This window comes from Scylla paramamosain, chromosome 4, assembly GCF_035594125.1.
Source record: "Scylla paramamosain isolate STU-SP2022 chromosome 4, ASM3559412v1, whole genome shotgun sequence".
Classification (NCBI taxonomy): domain Eukaryota; kingdom Metazoa; phylum Arthropoda; class Malacostraca; order Decapoda; family Portunidae; genus Scylla; species Scylla paramamosain.
The window spans coordinates 3,870,001-3,887,862 of NC_087154.1; the positions used below are offsets into that span (position 1 = coordinate 3,870,001).

Consider the following 17,862-nt stretch of genomic DNA (forward strand, 5'->3'; position numbering starts at 1 on the left):
TCAGGATAGCAATACAGACAACAATAAACACCGCCACTAAAAGGTCACCAAGTCTGGGGTTTGTTTACTCGTCCATCCTCAGCATTCAGTGTTTTTTGCGGCAGTCAAGAAGAGTTCCGAGCGAGATTATCATGTGTAATTATTGCGTTTAGCGGGTGCTTATTAGAGAGAGAGAGAGAGAGAGAGAGAGAGAGAGAGAGAGAGAGAGAGAGAGAGAGAGAGAGAGAGAGAGAGAGAGAGAAAGGTAGGCAAATGAGCAGGTCTAAATCTTGTTGGTGAGTGTGATGGCCGCCTCCTCCGCCGCGCCACAATAGCCACAGTGCACGTCTACCACAGAGGTTAGCGAGCGTCCCGTTGCTCAAGATTACCGACTCTCCCGCAAGCAAGGCCGCCGACGCCCTTGACAGTCACCTAATGAATCGTCTCTCTCCTTCATCTTTTTATTCTTTTCGCCACCTGGTGTCCCGCCTGAAGGTCTTCCACACTCACCAGACACTTTGGGAATGTGATATCTAAAATTGATCGGTGGACCAGGCATAGGAGTATCTTACTGAGTCATCAACATCTGCGTGACTCAAGTAGGTGTGTAAAATTGGTTGACACGAGGCCTTAGTGTTTCGTCCCTCCCAGCAGTCTCTCTCTCTCTCTCTCTCTCTCTCTCTCTCTCTCTCTCTCTCTCTCTCTCTCTCTCTCTCTCTCTCTCTCTCTGCAGCAGGTTATAGAAATACGAGCATCAAGCACCGCCGATCCATTGCCTGCCCGCCAGTCCGGTAGACTCGCTCCTCCCTGCGCCTGCGTGGAGGCGGCGCTGACCCATTGCGTCACCGTCCAGATACATATTTGTGTGACGCGCCTCGCCTGCTTTCCTGACCCGCTCCTTTCTCGCCATTATATTGAGCACATGTTTGTCATGAAAAATGGAGGGCAAGTTCATGTTTTTCTTTTTTTTTTTTTTGCTTTTCTTTTGCTTTTGTCCTCATTTCCAACATTAAGTTGGCGAGCTCGAAAGTTGATCATATATATATATATATATATATATATATATATATATATATATATATATATATATATATATATATATATATATATATATATATATATATATACACAGCAAGTATATCGTGTCGTGAGTCAATAAATGTCAGTTGAAACAGAAAGTGTGCCGGGGCGCGCGGTTGGTGTCTTCATGGCGACGCGCCTTCTAATCAGGCAACACTTTATCAAGTCTTCTTCACCCAGCACCAAGTAACTGCCACGCTCACAAATCCATGTGCGGCAGAGTAACGGAGGCGGCGCGACAAACACGTCTAGACGGCTTTCTTTCTTCTTATCTTGTTGTTATCACATTATATCATTATTACCAATGATTTTTCTTTTGGTAACCTTACTTTTTGGCGTGCATTTGTGAAGCGCTTCCTTCCTTCAATAGGCAAAATGGCATGACCACCTGTCGCCCCGCTGCCGGTGTTGTGGTCGTGCCCGAGTCGTGGTCTGTTGCCGCTGCTGAGGGCGAGGGGGTCGTGATGCGCATTGACAATACGAAAGGGCACAAGTTTTAACTTCATATCAGAAAACATTCATCATCTGATATTCGTTCCCCTAAAGTTCTTATTACTATCACCATAATCATTGCTATCATCATCATCATCATCATCATCATCATCATCATCATCATCATCAGTACCATGATCATCACTCACTGTTGGACATTTATAAATAACTATCCGATAAATGTATTGCAAAAATAGGAATCGCCATTTTCTTCTTTTGTATTAAGCCGCCAGTCTTCTTCCTTCTCTCCCCATGCACTGCAGTCGTTATATCTACTCGTACCGTTTGTGTTGATCAGTATAGTGTGGTATGAACAGGGTCGCGTGCATGTGGAGCACAGCTTGCAGGGCCGACGGTGGAGGCGGCCAAGAGAAGCCCACCTGCCCTCGATGCTACAATGCCGCTGTGTCTCAAGTTGTACTGGAGAGAGTTTCGTCTGTTGTATACTATGGTGAAAGTTTGTGCATTCTCAAGAGGTGACACCATTGCCATTACGTAACGTCATTTCACTGGGAAGGAAAATCTGAATGACAGGACTGCCTCTGCGGCCATCAGACTCAAACCACGTACCGTGACGCACCAAGATCATAGCCTGCATGCAGTTCTTGAAAGTAAATGCAGCTTTACAAGAACAAGGGTACTGGAAATAGTGTATACACTAAACTTAAATATCCATATTGTTTTATTCCTTGGTGAAAACGCAAGCCTCTTTTTTCTTTTCTTTCTTTCTCTCTCTCTCTCGCTTTTGATGAAAAGAAAATACGCCATTGGTATGAAATTTTCATTTTATTGAATAAATAAATGACACATATTTACCAAACAGATTCGGTTGGTAAAAAGTGACAACCTTTGCATGACCCATACGGTGAACTGCCAGCAGTGCCAAACTTTGTGCTTCACGTGAAGTCTTTCCGTGGCTCTTTATGGTTTAGGTGTTTTTCGTATATGATGTGACCAGATCAAGAGTAGCTCTTGCTCGGTCTGTGACGTCCAGGTGATAAAAGGTGCTTAGGCATAGGTGTATCGGCCCTCAGGAGAGCGATTGCGATCCTCCTCGGCGGCCTTAGCGATCTGGTCCAGCACGAACTGGGGGATGGGGTGGGGGAACTCGGGGGCCACGGGCAGCAGGTCAGACTCTGGCTGGTAGCCGTGCTCGTTGGCGACAAACTTGACTTCAACGGGGGTGCCGTCAGGGGCGGTGTACCTGTAGGGACAAAGTGTGCATCAGACAAGGCCCACAACACCCTTCCCGCCAAACTGTCAAGAAACATACTACACTCGCTGCCGCCAGCTGAATGGTACTCACGAGAATACTCCACTCTTGACCACGGCGCCCTCGGGGCCGTCGGGGCTGCCGTGCTGAGCCACAGAGATGCCGTTGCTGGTCTTTACGTCCAGGTTGTACCTGCCATCTTCCTCGAGAAGGAAGTCGTGCTGCAGGATCTCTGCCTCCTCGCTGGATCCGGAGGCATAGGTGTTGTAGGGCCTGTCGGGGGCGGCGAAGGCCACGGCGGCGAGAGCGGCGATGATCACCTAATAGGTGGAAAAATTCAGATAAAAGCACATCGTGAATATTTACTGTCCACTGTCTTGTAAAATGTGATGAATATCAAAGATCATTCACATGAATATTTTTTGGTTCAGTTGCTACAATTATATTGTTAAGATATTAAGAATGAATTGTTGCACTTCTTTTCTCGTTCATCTACTGTTGGTACGATTTTCAGTGAGCGAGTGAGGACGTACAAACTTCATGTTGAGTTGTTGGCGTCGAGTGCTGCCCACATCAGCGCTGGACGCACTTATATACCGAGCGAGGCGCTGTAGTAGCGAGGAAGTCTTTCGTAAGGTCGCCGCTGACCTCCTATTTCGAGCAACGGGATCAAGCCGCTGATCGTTTTTCTTCCTCTCGTTCAGGATTGGCCTGGGAGTGTTGAAAGAGGCGGCCTAGTGAAGGTGAGGACGGCACCGGCACGGCAAGCACGGGATAGGTGAGTCCACTCTCTCTCTCTCTCTCTCTCTCTCTCTCTCTCTCTCTCTCTCTCTCTCTCTCTCTCTCTCTCTCTCTCTCTCTCTCTCTCTCTCTCTCTCTCTCTCTCTCTCTCTCTCTCTCTCTCTCTCTCTCTCTCTCTCTCTCTCTCTCTCTCTCTCTCTCTCTCTCTCTCTCTCTCTCTCTCTCTCTCTCTCTCTCTCTCTCTCTCTCTCTCTCTCTCTCTCGACAGTCATCCTGCCATTATCTTCTTACCACTGACATGCATGACAGAAAGGCGCAGAAGGTAAGGAGGCGTGGATCCATAATGCTGTCCTGTCTTTGTGTGTGTGTGTGTTGTTAAGTTGGCGGTCTGGTGAGAGTGTAGTACGTGTCACTGGCGCCACCCCAAGGGGTTCCACGAGCGTCTGTACTGGTGTTTGTTTGTCGTGATGGTGTGGTGATGAGTATTGTCATAGAAGTCGAAATTATAGTGGTAATGGAAGTATTTATAATTATAGAGCTAATATCAATAGGAGGAGAAGAGAAGGCGGAAGGGGAGGAAGATGAATAAAAGGAAATACAAGCGGAAGAGAAGAAGGTGCAGCAGTAACAACAACTGTCTAGAATGAATTATTATTTCCAAAAGGATTGTAGTTACATTCTTTTGATTTATATTTTTGAAAGTTGCTCAACGAGTCCAGCAAGTCAAGGTGCTCCGTGATAAAAATGCACATAATCCTCAGTCAGAGACCACAAGTCCACTGGCTTTGTTAGTAGAGAGTTTTGCTGAAATGACGGTAACACAGTGCACCACATTGATGATATACGTACACACTCTTTGCCATTTCTTCTGATATTTTTAATGGAAAATTTTAGCCATATATTAATTTCAACAGAGTAATTTCATTCACACACACACACACACACACACACACACACACACACACACACACACACACACACACACACACACACACACACACACACACACACACCAAAATGCATATTCAGTCTTCACAGCGTGCCTGAAGTGGAACACATGACACAAAATACTTCGTTGCTGTAAAGGCTCACTGTCGATGATTTTCTTTTCTTGCGGTCTTTGAAGCGAGCATTTTGGACTTCCATTCCCTGCAGGTTTCAGTAACGCATAAGACAAGGGACTATAGCCGTTCTCATCGCGACCAACTTAATGAGGAGGGTCGACGTGCATTAGGGGCCGTGTTGTTGTGAGGTCAAGATGTGCACCAGAAAAATCATATCACACCCCCTGTCAGTGTAGCAAGACCCAGACAACACTCGCTGCCTCCAGGCCAGTGGGATTCACAAGATTTTCAATCTTGACCACGGCGGTCTTAGCGCTGCGGGATCCACCGTGGCACAGATATCCCGCTGCCACTCCTGACGGCTCTGTTGTTCCTATCTTGCCAAAGAATAACAAAGCTGTCCCTGGTGATCTTTGCTAATTCACCCGATCCCTTGTAGGAATGCCATTGCACCGAGAATGAACTACAGAAAATTGTTCAGATTAAGTAATGTAACTTCTTATTACTAGTACAGTTTTCTGAATTTAGGCATGAAACATTTCCTAGTCAAAAATTTCTTACTGCCACAAATCCTTACTGACAAAGAGCGTGACCATCAATGATTAACACCCGAATATCAACTGTTTCTTTTCGCATTCTAAGATTGGAAAACATAATTCCTGTGAGTGGCAGTGGCGAGTCTGGACCTATGAACTTCAGGTTGAGGCGGTGGCGTTGAGTGTTGCCATTATCACGGGACGCACCCAGCGAGGCGAAACGAACGGCAATTAAGGCACATATGAATCTTGAGGCCATTGACATCAGCTAAGTACAGTAACAGCAAGAAGCGCTGGAAAACTTTACATTTTCTATCCAGAACAAAATAGAAAGGATTCAACGCCACATCATTTTTTGCATGATCATTATTCTATTTTATGTGCACGAAGAAAAAATATACTTTATGTACGATAAACATTTCCATTGCATCTATATGAGAACAAAATATTAAAGACATCAAAAAGCTGGTCTGACCTTGCAGTGTCCCCCGCGGCGCCCGTCGCGGCCTACGAATTCTCAAGCCAGGCTGGGAGTGACACTTGTCCTTGGCGAGAAGCTGCAGGAGCAAGGAGCGGTTTCATAATGTCTTTATGCTGCTCCAATATATGATCTCCTCCATCATCTGTTTCGAAGGAACAGGATCAAGATTCCCATTAATTATGCACACCCGGAGTGGGATTGACCTGGCAGCTCCTGGCCTGGCATCGGTGTCGAAACAGGCGCGTCTGGGTCAAGGTGAAGACCAAACTTACCCTCACAAAAACAAGACGTGTCAGTCCCGGTCATCGTGATGTTGATAAACAAAAACAAAAGAAAGGAAGGAAAGAATAAAGAAATAAAAGAAAAACTTATCCATTGTATATATATTTTCACGTACAAGAGCTTGGCTAAGGCATATAAAATGATAGAAAAAAAAGCTGCTTAATTATCTCGTAACAATCCCAGAGAGCATGTTGTGAGAAAAATGTAAAAGGGAAAGTCAGTCTAGTCTTAAAAGTCTTGATTCTCCTCAGTTACATGAGTTCAAGACACAGGAGATGAAAAAAAAAAAAAAGAAACAGTGTTCAAGAGGTTACCAGTGAAAGACATGAAAGAGTGAAGGTACTGGTTAACACTCGAACTAATAGGATGAACACAATTGGAAGAGTGACCAGGAATGTTTGTATAATAAGGCCGTAGAAGGAAGAATGATTTATGCCGTTAACAAGATCAGAAGAACGATAGCGGTAAATATGCAGATGCAACATTACGGGAGACTGTAACATATTGAGACGAACATTTTTGACACCAGTCTCTTCAGGAGAGATATATGAGTCGCGCTCCCACATACGAAAGGTGTACTCTACAAACAGATAAGTAAGGTTCTTTTATGAAGCCAGCATCTGGGAAGGGAAAGTCATCGCCGGAGAGTACACAAAACACCAAATTTTTAAGGCACAAGTTCTAGCAAGAGATCATATGTGAGCATTCCATTAGTGATTTTCAGAAAACGGTAATTTAAGAATAAGAGGAGTTAGTTGTTTCAAAGATGTCGAAAGCAATGGTAAAACGATAGGTATTTTTGAGGCACTGAAAACACAGCATTCACCGTATTCATAAATCGGAAAAAGTTAAGAAATCGGACGTTTCTTCCTCTTCAACTTTAGGACATTAAGTATCATTCAGATGATCGTTGCAAAATATTAGATAAACTGTGGGTGGCAGTAAAAAACTGTGGAACACCTCTACTAATACGTGTAGGACAGCAGCGCCCATCTACCATTGCAGTAATAGAAAGGTCATAAAGAAACAGACAAGAATAAATTATAAAGAGTTACGTGAAAACGATCAAAGGCTTTGGTTACACAACAAAAAAATCATTAGAACACCCTAAGAATGAGCGTCAAGAACCAGGGAACAACAACAGATTATGAGTGGATTGCCCTTTGTTGATTCCTACCGTTGATCAAATAGAAAATTATACGCAGACATATACGTAAGAATTTTCTTCATGAGAACTGACTTAAAAGTTTAAGGATAGATTGTCAGAGGCATAGGTTAGGAGTTTGAAGGATTAAAGCGGTCACTCGCATTTTCAATGGAGGAAAATTTTCAGAAGGAAAATTAAGATATAAGCAAATAAATAAAATTATTGGGAAGAATAAAAGAGTTCCATCAGAACCATATTGCCATCGATGATCAAGACCACATAGGACAGTGTAGATATAGTTACAGAACATGCTCAAAACAAGCAGAGGGGAAGAAGAAGAAGTAAACCCAAAATCAATCTATATATTTTGTGTTTGTGTGTGTGTGTGTGTGTGTATGTCTGGGAGAAGACCGAAGCTTTAGCATAGAGATGGCAGTGGGAAGGAAAATCATTAAATATTTTCCTTGAATTAGAGTTTTATTCTAGATATAAATAAAAAAAAACATATCTATACAAACAACGGGCATCACGCTCCACCACACCCTAAGTGAAAAAATTCGCGCCTCGCATGAAGAGGACTCGCCACCTCGGCGCTTGATGGATATCATTAATCGTTCATGGTCTTGTGTGTTTGCTGTGATCAGTTCAGGCGTTGTTCTTGCTCGGTCTGTGACGTCCAGGTGATGATAGGTGTTTAGGCATAGGTGTATCTGTCCTCGGGAGAGCGGTTGCGGTCCTCCTCGGCGGCCTTAGCGATCTGGTCCAGCACAAACTGGGGGATGGGGTGGGGGAACTCGGGGGCCACGGGCAGCAGGTCAGATTCTGGCTGGTAACCGTGCTCGTTGGCGACGAACTTGACCTCAACGGGGGTGCCGTCAGGGGCGGTGTAGCTGTGGGGACAAAGTGTGCATCAGACTTAATGCTGTTACTACTAATACTACTGTTCCTATAACACAGTTTCTGCCAAACCGTCAACGAACAGACAACACTCACTGCCGCCAGCCGAGTAGTACTCACGAGAACACTCCACTCTTGACCACGGCGCCCTCGGGGCCGTCAGGGCTACCGTGCTGAGCCACAGAGATGCCGTTGCTGGTCTTCACGTCCAGGTTGTATCTGCCGTCCTCCTCAAGAACGAAGTCGTGCTGCAGGATTTCTGCCTCCTCGCTGGATCCGGAGCCATAGCTGTTATAGGGCCTGTCGGGGGCGGCGAAGGCCACGGCGACGAGGGCGGCTATGATCACCTGACAGAAGGAAAACTGTTTTTAGTTCAAAGAAAACGTTGGGCAAAGCCCACAGTAATGCGTGTATGAAGTCGTTTACTACTTCGCTTGATCAAGATACGAAGATATAATTATTTGATGTTTATAACTGATAAACTAGTTTTTCGTGAATTTCGCAGCTCCCTTTCGTTTTAGAGTTGTACTGAACAGTAATGGCGAGAGTGGACGTACAAGCTTCATGTTGAGTTGCTGGGCGTCGAGTGCTGCCCTCCTCAGCACCGGCCCTGCTTATATATCTGGGCCAGAGGCAGCGACAGGCAGAGGCTCTTTCGTAATAATTCCGCTGGTCCAGTGTGTGACCTCCTACACCTCCCACGCATCTCGAAGAAGGAGGATCAAGTTTGAGATTAATTTTGCATATCCTGAGCAGTAGTGACCCAGTAGTGGCTGGGCGCTGTGTTGAAAGAGACGCCTCCCCTGAAGGTTAACACTCGGTTACCTCAATAAAAAAAACCGACAGATGAGTACAGCTAATTGTGGTGCGCGTATATATAATTATATATTTATGTGAGTGTGTGTGTGTGTGTGTGTGTGTGTGTGTGTGTGTGTGTGTGTGTGTGTGTGAGTATATATGTGTGTGTGTATATATATATATATATATATATATATATATATATATATATATATATATATATATATATATATATATATATATATATATATATATATATATATATGAGAGAGAGAGAGAGAGAGAGAGAGAGAGAGAGAGAGAGAGAGAGAGAGAGAGAGAGAGAGAGAGAGAGAGAGAGAGAGAGAGAGAGAGAGAGAGAGAGAGAGAGAGAGACTACACGCACACACACACACACACACACACTCTCTCTCTCTCTCTCTCTCTCTCTCTCTCTCTCTCTCTCTCTCTCTCTCTCTCTTTCTCTCTCTGTATCTTTGTGTAGATTGGGCCTCTGGTTCATTTATGTATTTGGTTCTAAGCTGGTGATAAGCACCATCATTTCGAAGAATTCCCCATTAATTGCGTGGCGGCATTGTGCTTGGCTGGTGTGTGCTGGTGTGCGGGAACAGACTGACGGCAGCGTAATTCAAGACATTCTTAGGATAGGAGAGATTTCCTTAACAGTGCGCTACATCAATATTTTTTTTCTATTATGTATAGTTTTTTCCTATAGTACTCAGTAAATATTACTTTTAAATCTAAAAAAAAAAAATCGTTCAAACATGTTACTGGATTGCGCGTTTATGTGGACGAGACTGTGGACGTGTGAGTGGCGGTGTTGTGGTCAGAATTTATGAAGCACATTCGATACCGTGTCTGTTCATCTTGTAATGATATCGAATCATGTTATGAAACACTTGAAAATTTTTGTAAAGTGTAAAACTCATATGAAAGAGAAGTAGCCAGGGATCAAACACAAGATTACGTTCAAGAAATACAACTCCTCACCTCTCGAGTGATAACGATCAACATAGATGGAAGAGATTCTTATGGACCTCGGTTGTCTAGCCTGTACCACTGCAGTAATTCCGTCTTAGATTAATTATTCCTAGTATTAACTCCAATGAACCAGTGAAGGAGGGCATTCACGCAGACAACAGTCCAGTCTTGTCAGTTGTCAAAGCCAAGGATTCAGCCATAAGTTGATGTGGGATAGGGGCGAAGACCCACCAAAAACAAAGACCTGTACACTGCCTCCCAGGTGACGCCTTCTAATCGGCTTATCCATTTACCGCTATGGTAATAAGCACTACCTGGTAAGATAACGTAAGAATATAAGAAATCAAGGAAGCTACAAGAAGCCATCCGACCTACATGTGGCAGTCTCTGTATGAAATATACCTACCTATTTCCATCTATCATCCCCATCCATAAATCTTTCTAATCTTCTCTTAAAGCTCCCTAATGACTTAACACTAACAGCTTGATTACTGAATCCGTTCAATTCATCTACTACTCTATTTGAGAACCAGTTTCTTCCTATCTCTTTTTTTAAACCTAAATTTTTCAAGCTTGAACCCGTTATTTTTTTTTTCTTATATCCAGGCTACTGACCCTAAGAATTTTGCTTACGTCCCCTTTATTGTATCCCTTATACCACTTAAAGACTTCTATCAGGTTCCCTCTTAACCTTCGTCTCTAAAGAATGCAAATTTAACAGTTTCAGTCTCGCTTCGTAAGGAATACTCTTCATCCCCTGTATCCACAGCAGAGAGGCGTCTCATCTGCCCGGTGGCAATGATTATATGTGCTCTAAATTGTCACCTCTACAGATATCTAAGTTCAGATCAATTTTTGGTTTCATTGAATTCATGTGTCTTATTTCAAGAGCCATTCCAAACCAGCATCAATTTTCCTATAAGAAATATAATTCATTATTTTTTTTCAAATTTCAAAAATCAAACTCTCCAATTTATTTTCAGGGATAAATTGTGAACAAACCAAACATTTTAAAATAAGATTTTATTCTAGACAAAAATAAATAAAACACATCTTAACAAGCATCGGGCATCACGGTCCCGAGTGACAAGACTCGCGCCGAACATCAAGGAGAACCGTCACGACTGGCGGGTCTTGCGCCTCATGGGTGTGACTCACTCTTCATGGTCTTGTGTGTTTGCTGTGATCAGTTCAGGCGTAGCTCTTGCTCGATCTGTGATATCCAGGTGTTTAGGCATAAGTGTATCTGTCCTCGGGAGAGCGGTTGCGGTCCTCCTCGGCGGCCTTAGCGATCTGGTCAAGCACGAACTGGGGGATGGGATGGGGGAACTCGGGGGCCACGGGCAGCAGGTCAGACTCTGGCTGGTAGCCGTGCTCGTTGGCGACAAACTTGAGCTCAACGGGGGTGCCGTCAGGGGCGGTGTATCTGTGGGGACAAAGTGCGGATGAGACTTAATGCTGTTACTATAACTACTAATACTCTATTATAACACGGTTTTCACCAGACTTCCAAGAAACAGACAACACTCGCTGACGCCAGCAGAGTGGTACTCACGAGAACACTCCACTCTTGACAACGGCGCCCTCGGGGCCGTCGGGGCTGCCGTGCTGGGAAACAGAGATGCCGTTGCTGGTCTTCACGTCCAGGTTGTACCTGCCGTCCTCCTCAAGAACGAAGTCGTGCTGCAGGATCTCTGCCTCTTCGCTTGATCCCACAGAGCCATAGTCGGCGAAAGCCACGGCGGCGAGAGCGGCGATGATCACCTAATGGATAGAAAATTGTTCTTAGTGCAAAGATAACGTTCGGCAAAGTTCACAATAATGTTGCATGCGTAAAACTGTTCATTAATGTCTGTAATTAAGACACGAGTGTAGAAGAACTAGTAGCTTGTAACTAGCAAACTTGATTCTCAATCATTGTTAAATTCAAACAGCAAAAAGTGAATTCCACTGCTTCCTTTCGATTTAAACCTCAATGGCAACGTACAAACTTCATGTTGAGGCGCTGGGTGTCGAGTGCTGCCCTCGTCAACACCGGCCCTGCTTATATATCTGGACCAGAGACAGCGACAGGCACAGGCTCTTTCGTAATAATTATTCTGATGAAGTACTTGACCTACACCTCCCACGTATTTCGAGGCAAGACGATCAGGTTTTTAATTAATTTTGCATATCCTGAGCAGTAGTGACCCAGTAGCGCCTGGCTACTGTGTTGAAAGAGATGCCCCACCTCAGTGACACCTGAAGGTTAAGATTCGGTTACCTCAACAAAAAATCAACAGATGAGTACCGCTAATCGTGGTGCGCGTAAATATGCATGTGAACTGCCATGTTATCTCTTGATTAATATCATGTTACCAAATAGTGACTGACTGGATCATTCATGTAAACGACTTTTAAGCGTGAGATCATCACAACTCTCCTTTTGATTACCACCATTAATTTTGTGGCGTATATTATGTGGTGTTGCTAGGAACCTAAGGACTTGTAAAGTTTAGGAAGGAGTTCCTCCAGAGAGTATTGTAACTTTTTTTTATTATATTCAGTGTCTCCTATTTAAATCGATTATTTTATAATCCTTGGCATAGATAATGTGTTGATATTTTTTATTCCTTTCATAATTTTAAAGTGATAGAATTTTATTTATCTTTTCCGTCCAACAATTTAATTTTCAACTCTCTATTTTATATGTCTAATTTAAGGCATTCCTTTCATAATTTTAAAGTGATAGAATTTTATTTATCTTTTCTGTCCAACAATTTAATTTTCAAATCTCTATTTTATATGTCTAATTTAAGGTACTTTTTGTAAGACTAAAGCATTTTGATTTTAATTTTAATTTAATTTTATTTCAATTTAATGTTTGTCACTGCCGGTTATATTCCAAAACGACAGTGTTCGAATTTCACACATGCCACTAACTAAAGACGGAGGCCGTTTTGTCGCTGGTACCGACAAGACTGTTGTCTAAAGCTTTGGACGTGAATGTTGCAGATTGTTAACGTGTGAGTAGCAACACTGGAGACCACGTATTTGAATAGAAGGTCGACCCTGTGTCCCTCTTTCGTGTAACGGTTTCAACTCATGTTTTTGAACGCTTCGGAAATTATCCAAAGTACTGAGCTTACGAGGAAGAGGAGCGGCAGGGTATGCAACGTACGACGGCACTAGCAAAGTGTAGGACTCTACCTATCGAGCCACAAAAATCACCATGACACTTGATTGTTCGGTCATTAATATTGCAGTGATTCGGTCTTTGATTTCTTTCATAAAATCACTCTATTTAAAGCTCGTTACTCATAGAAACAGTTGTCCAGTCTTGCCACTTCTTACAACATTAATAAGGTTGTGTTAGACAAGCGCTCACCTACAACACCGTGCAAGTTGGAAGCGAAAGACGCACCACAATAGCTGAAGAATTATTTACTATCTCTCAAGTGACGCTTTCACACCCATTTATTTGTTTACTGCCTAGGTAATAAGCACTGTCTGGAATGAGTGTCAGTTGAAGCCCAACGTGTAAGAGGAACATCAAACCATCTCATGAACTACGTAAGTTGTCCTTTACTTTTTCGAGTAATTCAACTACATACTTTTTTTTTTTTTATGGAGCAGCAATCAAAAGGAAAAAGTGACAGCCTGGACGGAAGACGTAGATAAAGTGGTAAAGAGAAAAGAACAAACAGACAGGGAAGGGGAAGGAAACTGGAGATAATAAAAGTCCAGCATGATCCAGTCTTCTGCAGCAATGTGACCCAAGAAGCCCGCCACGCCTGACAGGCGGTCTCACCTGTTCAGCAGCAGTGACAACCTTCCACCTCAATTCTCAGCTCCATACATTTCTAACCTTGTGTTTGATTGGGATTCAAGAATCTCAAGTGAAAGCAGAGGTCTCAGATTCAGTTCCTTTATATGCCAGGTTCTTTTGTGGATGCGACTCAGACTTATAAATATGTTTCATTCCATAATGGAATATTAGCGGGTGCTTCGGAAAAATTCATTCATTTCATGTTTTTTAAACTCAAAAAAACAAAATTAGTACTATGTCTTTAGGATCAAGAACAAAATATTTGGAAATATAACTTTATTTCAGACAAATTAAATAAAAAAATGTATCTATACAAACAACGCGCATCACACTTCACTGCGCCTCAAGTGAGAAGTCTCCCGCCGCTCGTCACGGCTAGCGGAAGTCTTGTGCCTCATGGGTGTCACTCACTTCTCATGGTCTTGTGTGTTTGTTGTGATCAGTTCAGGCGTAGTTCTTGCTCGGTCTATGACGTCCAGGTAATGGAAGGTGTTTAGGCATAGGTGTATCTGTCCTCGGGAGAGCGGTTGCGGTCCTCCTCGGCGGCCTTAGCGATCTGGTCCAGCACGAACTGGGGGATGGGGTGGGGGAACTCGGGGGCCACGGGCAGCAGGTCAGACTCTGGCTGGTAACCGTGCTCGTTGGCGACAAACTTGAGCTCAACGGGGGTGCCGTCAGGGGCGGTGTACCTGTGGGGACAAAGTGCGGATGAGACTTAATGCTGTTACTATAACTACTGATACCCTGTTATAACACGGTTTTCACCAGACTTCCAAGAAACAGACAACACTCTCTGCCGCCAGCCGAATGATACTCACGAGAACACTCCACTCTTAACCACGGCGCCCTCGGGGCCGTCGGGGCTGCCGTGTTGGGAAACAGAGATGCCGTTGCTGGTCTTCACGTCCAGGTTGTATCTGCCGTCCTCCTCAAGAACGAAGTCGTGCTGCAGGATTTCTGCCTCCTCGCTGGATCCGGAGCCATAGCTGTTATAGGGCCTGTCGGGGGCGGCGAAGGCCACGGCGACGAGGGCGGCTATGATCACCTGACAGAAGGAAAACTGTTTTTAGTTCAAAGAAAACGTTGGGCAAAGCCCACAGTAATGCGTGTATGAAGTCGTTTACTACTTCGCTTGATCAAGATACGAAGAAATAATTATTTGATGTTTATAACTGGTAAACTAGTTTTTCGTGAATTTCGCAGCTCCCTTTCGTTTTAGAGTTGTACTGAACAGTAATGGCGAGAGTGGACGTACAAGCTTCATGTTGAGTTGCTGGGCGTCGAGTGCTGCCCTCCTCAGCACCGGCCCTGCTTATATATCTGGGCCAGAGGCAGCGACAGGCAGAGGCTCTTTCGTAATAATTCCGCTGGTCCAGTGTGTGACCTCCTACACCTCCCACGCATTTCGAAGAAGGAGGATCAAGTTTGAGATTAATTTTGCATATCCTGAGCAGTAGTGACCCAGTAGTGGCTGGGCGCTGTGTTGAAAGAGACGCCTCCCCTGAAGGTTAACACTCGGTTACCTCAATAAAAAAAACCGACAGATGAGTACAGCTAATTGTGGTGCGCGTAGATATAATTATATATTTATGTGTGTGTGTGTGTGTGTGTGTGTGTGTGTGTGTGTGTGTGTGTGTGTGTATATATATATATATATATATATATATATATATATATATATATATATATATATATATATATATATATATATATATATATATATATATATATATATATATATATATATATATATATGCGTGTGTGTGTGTGTGTGTGTGTGTGTCTGTGTGTGTATGTAAAAATATATAATATACTTTCTTGCTCTAAGTTAGGAGGTGTTTTATCTTATAACCAATATACACGTCGACAAACACTATACTTGTCTTAAGTGAGTGACTGGATCATTCATGTAATTGATTCTTAAGTGTATGATACCCACACTCCGCCTGATGATTACCGCCATTATTCTCGAGTTGCGCAATGTGCTTGGCTGGCCTGTGCTGGTGAGCGGGCGCTGCTTGATGACGGCTTGGTGGCGGTGCAGGGGAGACGCGACCATTGAGAGAGTAGGACGTTTGGGAGAATGTTTGGAAGGGCCCACTGTATCGTCGAAGAGAAGACGTACCAGAAGAAGATGAAATGATTAATAGGTGATCAATAGGTGATCTGTGGCGTCAACGGGGAATCCGTGAGACGAAGAGCGTGGATGGAAACTTGATAATACATGCGATAGTCACTCTCTGCAGATGCTACTGTGGAGAAAAGAAAGAAAGTAAAGATGTAATAAATAAAGGACGAAACTACCTTTAGAAGACCTCACCAAAACGTTTTTCCATTCTGAATCGACGTGGCATTTTCAGCCTCATGCATCAGCAGCGATATACGTGAAACAGTAACTTTTCTCCGTCGATGTAATAATGCTTGACGATGTTCACCGATTGCAAGGCATGTTTTTTTTTTTTTTCTGAAGAGAGGAAAGAGGTTAATCTCACGCCTTGATTTAGTATTCTGTTTATTAATAGCAGTCAAGGACATCCAGAAAGCAGTTGCCATCGTATATCTATATATATTTTTTTTTACCGGTCAAGAATTCCCTTCACTTTATGCCTATCTGTTCATTGTTTATTCCCACCACACACACACACACACACACACACACACACACACACACACACACACACACACACACACACACACACACACACACACACACACACACACACACACACACACACACACACACACACACACACAACACCTCACCTCAACTCGCCTCACCTCACCACACCACACCACACCACGCAGCTAAACAGATGAATAAACAGACAAATAATTTAGTTACAAAACAATTCGAAAACAAATGTGATGTATAGAACACAAAATACTTAAAGTGCAAATTAAAATTCACAAAACAGCGGTCAATAAATCATGAAAATCAACTGTACAACAAATTAAAAAGTGTAAGACATAGTAATTCAAAATACGAGCTAGTAACAGACGAGCATAAAATTAATACATAACATATTCTTTAAAACATTAGAGCCATAACTCACTCCCAAAACAAGCAAAACACAATTATTAAAACACACACACACACACACACACAAACAATGAACACACAACAGTAAATTAAAAGTGTGAAATATGGACCAATGCATCAAAACTATTAAATATACACAACATCTGCTCTCACACACACACACACACACACACACACACACACACACACACACACACCTTGTCTGGGTAGTAGTGACGCGACTGTTAGTGAGGAGGACAAATAAGCACAACACTTATGATAAAGGTAACTCACTCTAACTCACAATTCTTTATTTACTGTACCTTCTTTCCTGCTACACCCTTTACTCCATAACACACGCCTTATCTCACCATTCACAGTAGACAGAGGGAAAGTAAATGGAAACTTCGACTTAGTACTTGAGAATTCTGCAAGACAGGGGTTAGTGTTAAGTGGCATATGAGTGAGGGTCATGAGTCTGTGCAGGTTAATCCTCGGGTGGAAGTCCTGCAGGAGAATTTAGTAAGGGATGAATTCCGAAATGTAATATAAAAAGAGAGAGAGTAAAAGAAAAAACGTAAATAAATAAGTTGATAAAAGTGAATAAATAACTATGGGTGTGCACCGGTTGTGCATTCGACTTTGAAAATACCTGCAGTTGGTAAGCTGGTGCAGACGTACTTGTGGTGGGGACGAAGGTGGCGGTGGAGGTAATTGTCCTGGAGACTGTACCTGGAGTGTATGTACCTGTAGTGGAGGCTAGGTGGGGGGTGGAGATAGTTGTAGTTTGGTCGAGGCGGGAACCGTATACTTGTACACGAAGAGGCGGGGTTAGCGGTGTTTGTACGTAGTGGGTGCGGGGCGGGGCAGGGCGGGACGGGGCGGGTCAACACGTTAGTCAGGCGGGCTAACCAGGGCAGCCGCTTTCATGAGATTACAGGGTCGGGGGAGGAATGTCGCTGAAGGTAACAGGTCATGAGCGGTGGAACGGAAACAAGCGGGTGGCGAGGACTCTGAGAGGATGTAGGTTAAGGGAAACGGATTACGTGAGGTGAGGTTTAGGTGTGAAAGGCAAATATATATGTCTGTATAGGACTGTATAGGTCAGTGGAGGGAGGTATCCTGACTGTTAACTGAAGAAAGGCAGGCAGGCAGGTAAGCAGGTAGGTTAGCTTATCATTTATGGATGAGACTATATGCTTGATCTAAATCTCAGGCACGTTTGGACATCTGGATCTTTTTTTTTTTTTCTTCTTCAGGAGAGGTCATTCCGTGATGGCCTTATAAACTTTCAGCATCAAGCATTGTGAACACTACTGAACAATATACTAAATGTTTGCTGTG

At 43.5% G+C, this 17,862-nt stretch overlaps 4 protein-coding genes and 1 long non-coding RNA gene across 5 annotated transcripts in view; 1 reads left to right on the top strand and 4 right to left on the bottom strand.

Moving 5' to 3' along the window:
- The window catches only part of LOC135098718 (uncharacterized), a 29,272-nt gene extending 17,937 nt beyond the window's left edge, over positions 1–11,335 (top strand). Inside the window, exons 2-3 of the long non-coding RNA XR_010267300.1 lie at positions 3,469–3,542; positions 11,197–11,335. This is a non-coding gene — a long non-coding RNA (uncharacterized LOC135098718). The remainder of the gene's footprint in view (positions 1–3,468; positions 3,543–11,196) is intronic.
- LOC135098657 (cuticle protein AM1159-like) lies at positions 2,319–3,446 on the bottom strand. Its single transcript, XM_064001022.1, has 3 exons — positions 3,298–3,446; positions 2,858–3,084; positions 2,319–2,755 (listed from the first exon to the last, which is right to left on the bottom strand). The coding sequence occupies exons 1-3, from the start codon at positions 3,304–3,306 to the stop codon at positions 2,560–2,562; spliced, it is 432 nt and encodes a 143-aa protein (XP_063857092.1). The 5' UTR covers positions 3,307–3,446; the 3' UTR covers positions 2,319–2,559.
- LOC135098661 (cuticle protein AM1159-like) lies at positions 7,474–8,623 on the bottom strand. The gene is made up of 3 exons (XM_064001049.1): positions 8,470–8,623; positions 8,033–8,259; positions 7,474–7,905 (listed from the first exon to the last, which is right to left on the bottom strand). Exons 1-3 carry the CDS (start codon positions 8,476–8,478, stop codon positions 7,710–7,712), a joined length of 432 nt encoding a protein of 143 aa, XP_063857119.1. The 5' UTR covers positions 8,479–8,623; the 3' UTR covers positions 7,474–7,709.
- LOC135098695 (cuticle protein AM1159-like) lies at positions 10,700–11,825 on the bottom strand. The gene is made up of 3 exons (XM_064001090.1): positions 11,679–11,825; positions 11,247–11,455; positions 10,700–11,117 (listed from the first exon to the last, which is right to left on the bottom strand). Exons 1-3 carry the CDS (start codon positions 11,685–11,687, stop codon positions 10,922–10,924), a joined length of 414 nt encoding a protein of 137 aa, XP_063857160.1. The 5' UTR covers positions 11,688–11,825; the 3' UTR covers positions 10,700–10,921.
- A 1,935-nt stretch (positions 11,826–13,760) lies between these two features.
- LOC135098659 (cuticle protein AM1159-like) lies at positions 13,761–14,908 on the bottom strand. The gene is made up of 3 exons (XM_064001037.1): positions 14,755–14,908; positions 14,318–14,544; positions 13,761–14,188 (listed from the first exon to the last, which is right to left on the bottom strand). Exons 1-3 carry the CDS (start codon positions 14,761–14,763, stop codon positions 13,993–13,995), a joined length of 432 nt encoding a protein of 143 aa, XP_063857107.1. The 5' UTR covers positions 14,764–14,908; the 3' UTR covers positions 13,761–13,992.
- Positions 14,909–17,862: the final 2,954 nt, after the last annotated feature.

Bases quoted from the DNA above. Each gene is read 5' to 3' on its own strand.
- LOC135098657 (XM_064001022.1), bottom strand. The intron at 2,756-2,857 runs GTGAGTACCATT...TTGTCCCTACAG, and splicing joins GTCAAGAGTGGAGTATTCTC to GTACACCGCCCCTGACGGCA.
- LOC135098661 (XM_064001049.1), bottom strand. The intron at 7,906-8,032 runs GTGAGTACTACT...TTGTCCCCACAG, and splicing joins GTCAAGAGTGGAGTGTTCTC to CTACACCGCCCCTGACGGCA.
- LOC135098695 (XM_064001090.1), bottom strand. The intron at 11,118-11,246 runs GTGAGTACCACT...TTGTCCCCACAG, and splicing joins GTCAAGAGTGGAGTGTTCTC to ATACACCGCCCCTGACGGCA.
- LOC135098659 (XM_064001037.1), bottom strand. The intron at 14,189-14,317 runs GTGAGTATCATT...TTGTCCCCACAG, and splicing joins GTTAAGAGTGGAGTGTTCTC to GTACACCGCCCCTGACGGCA.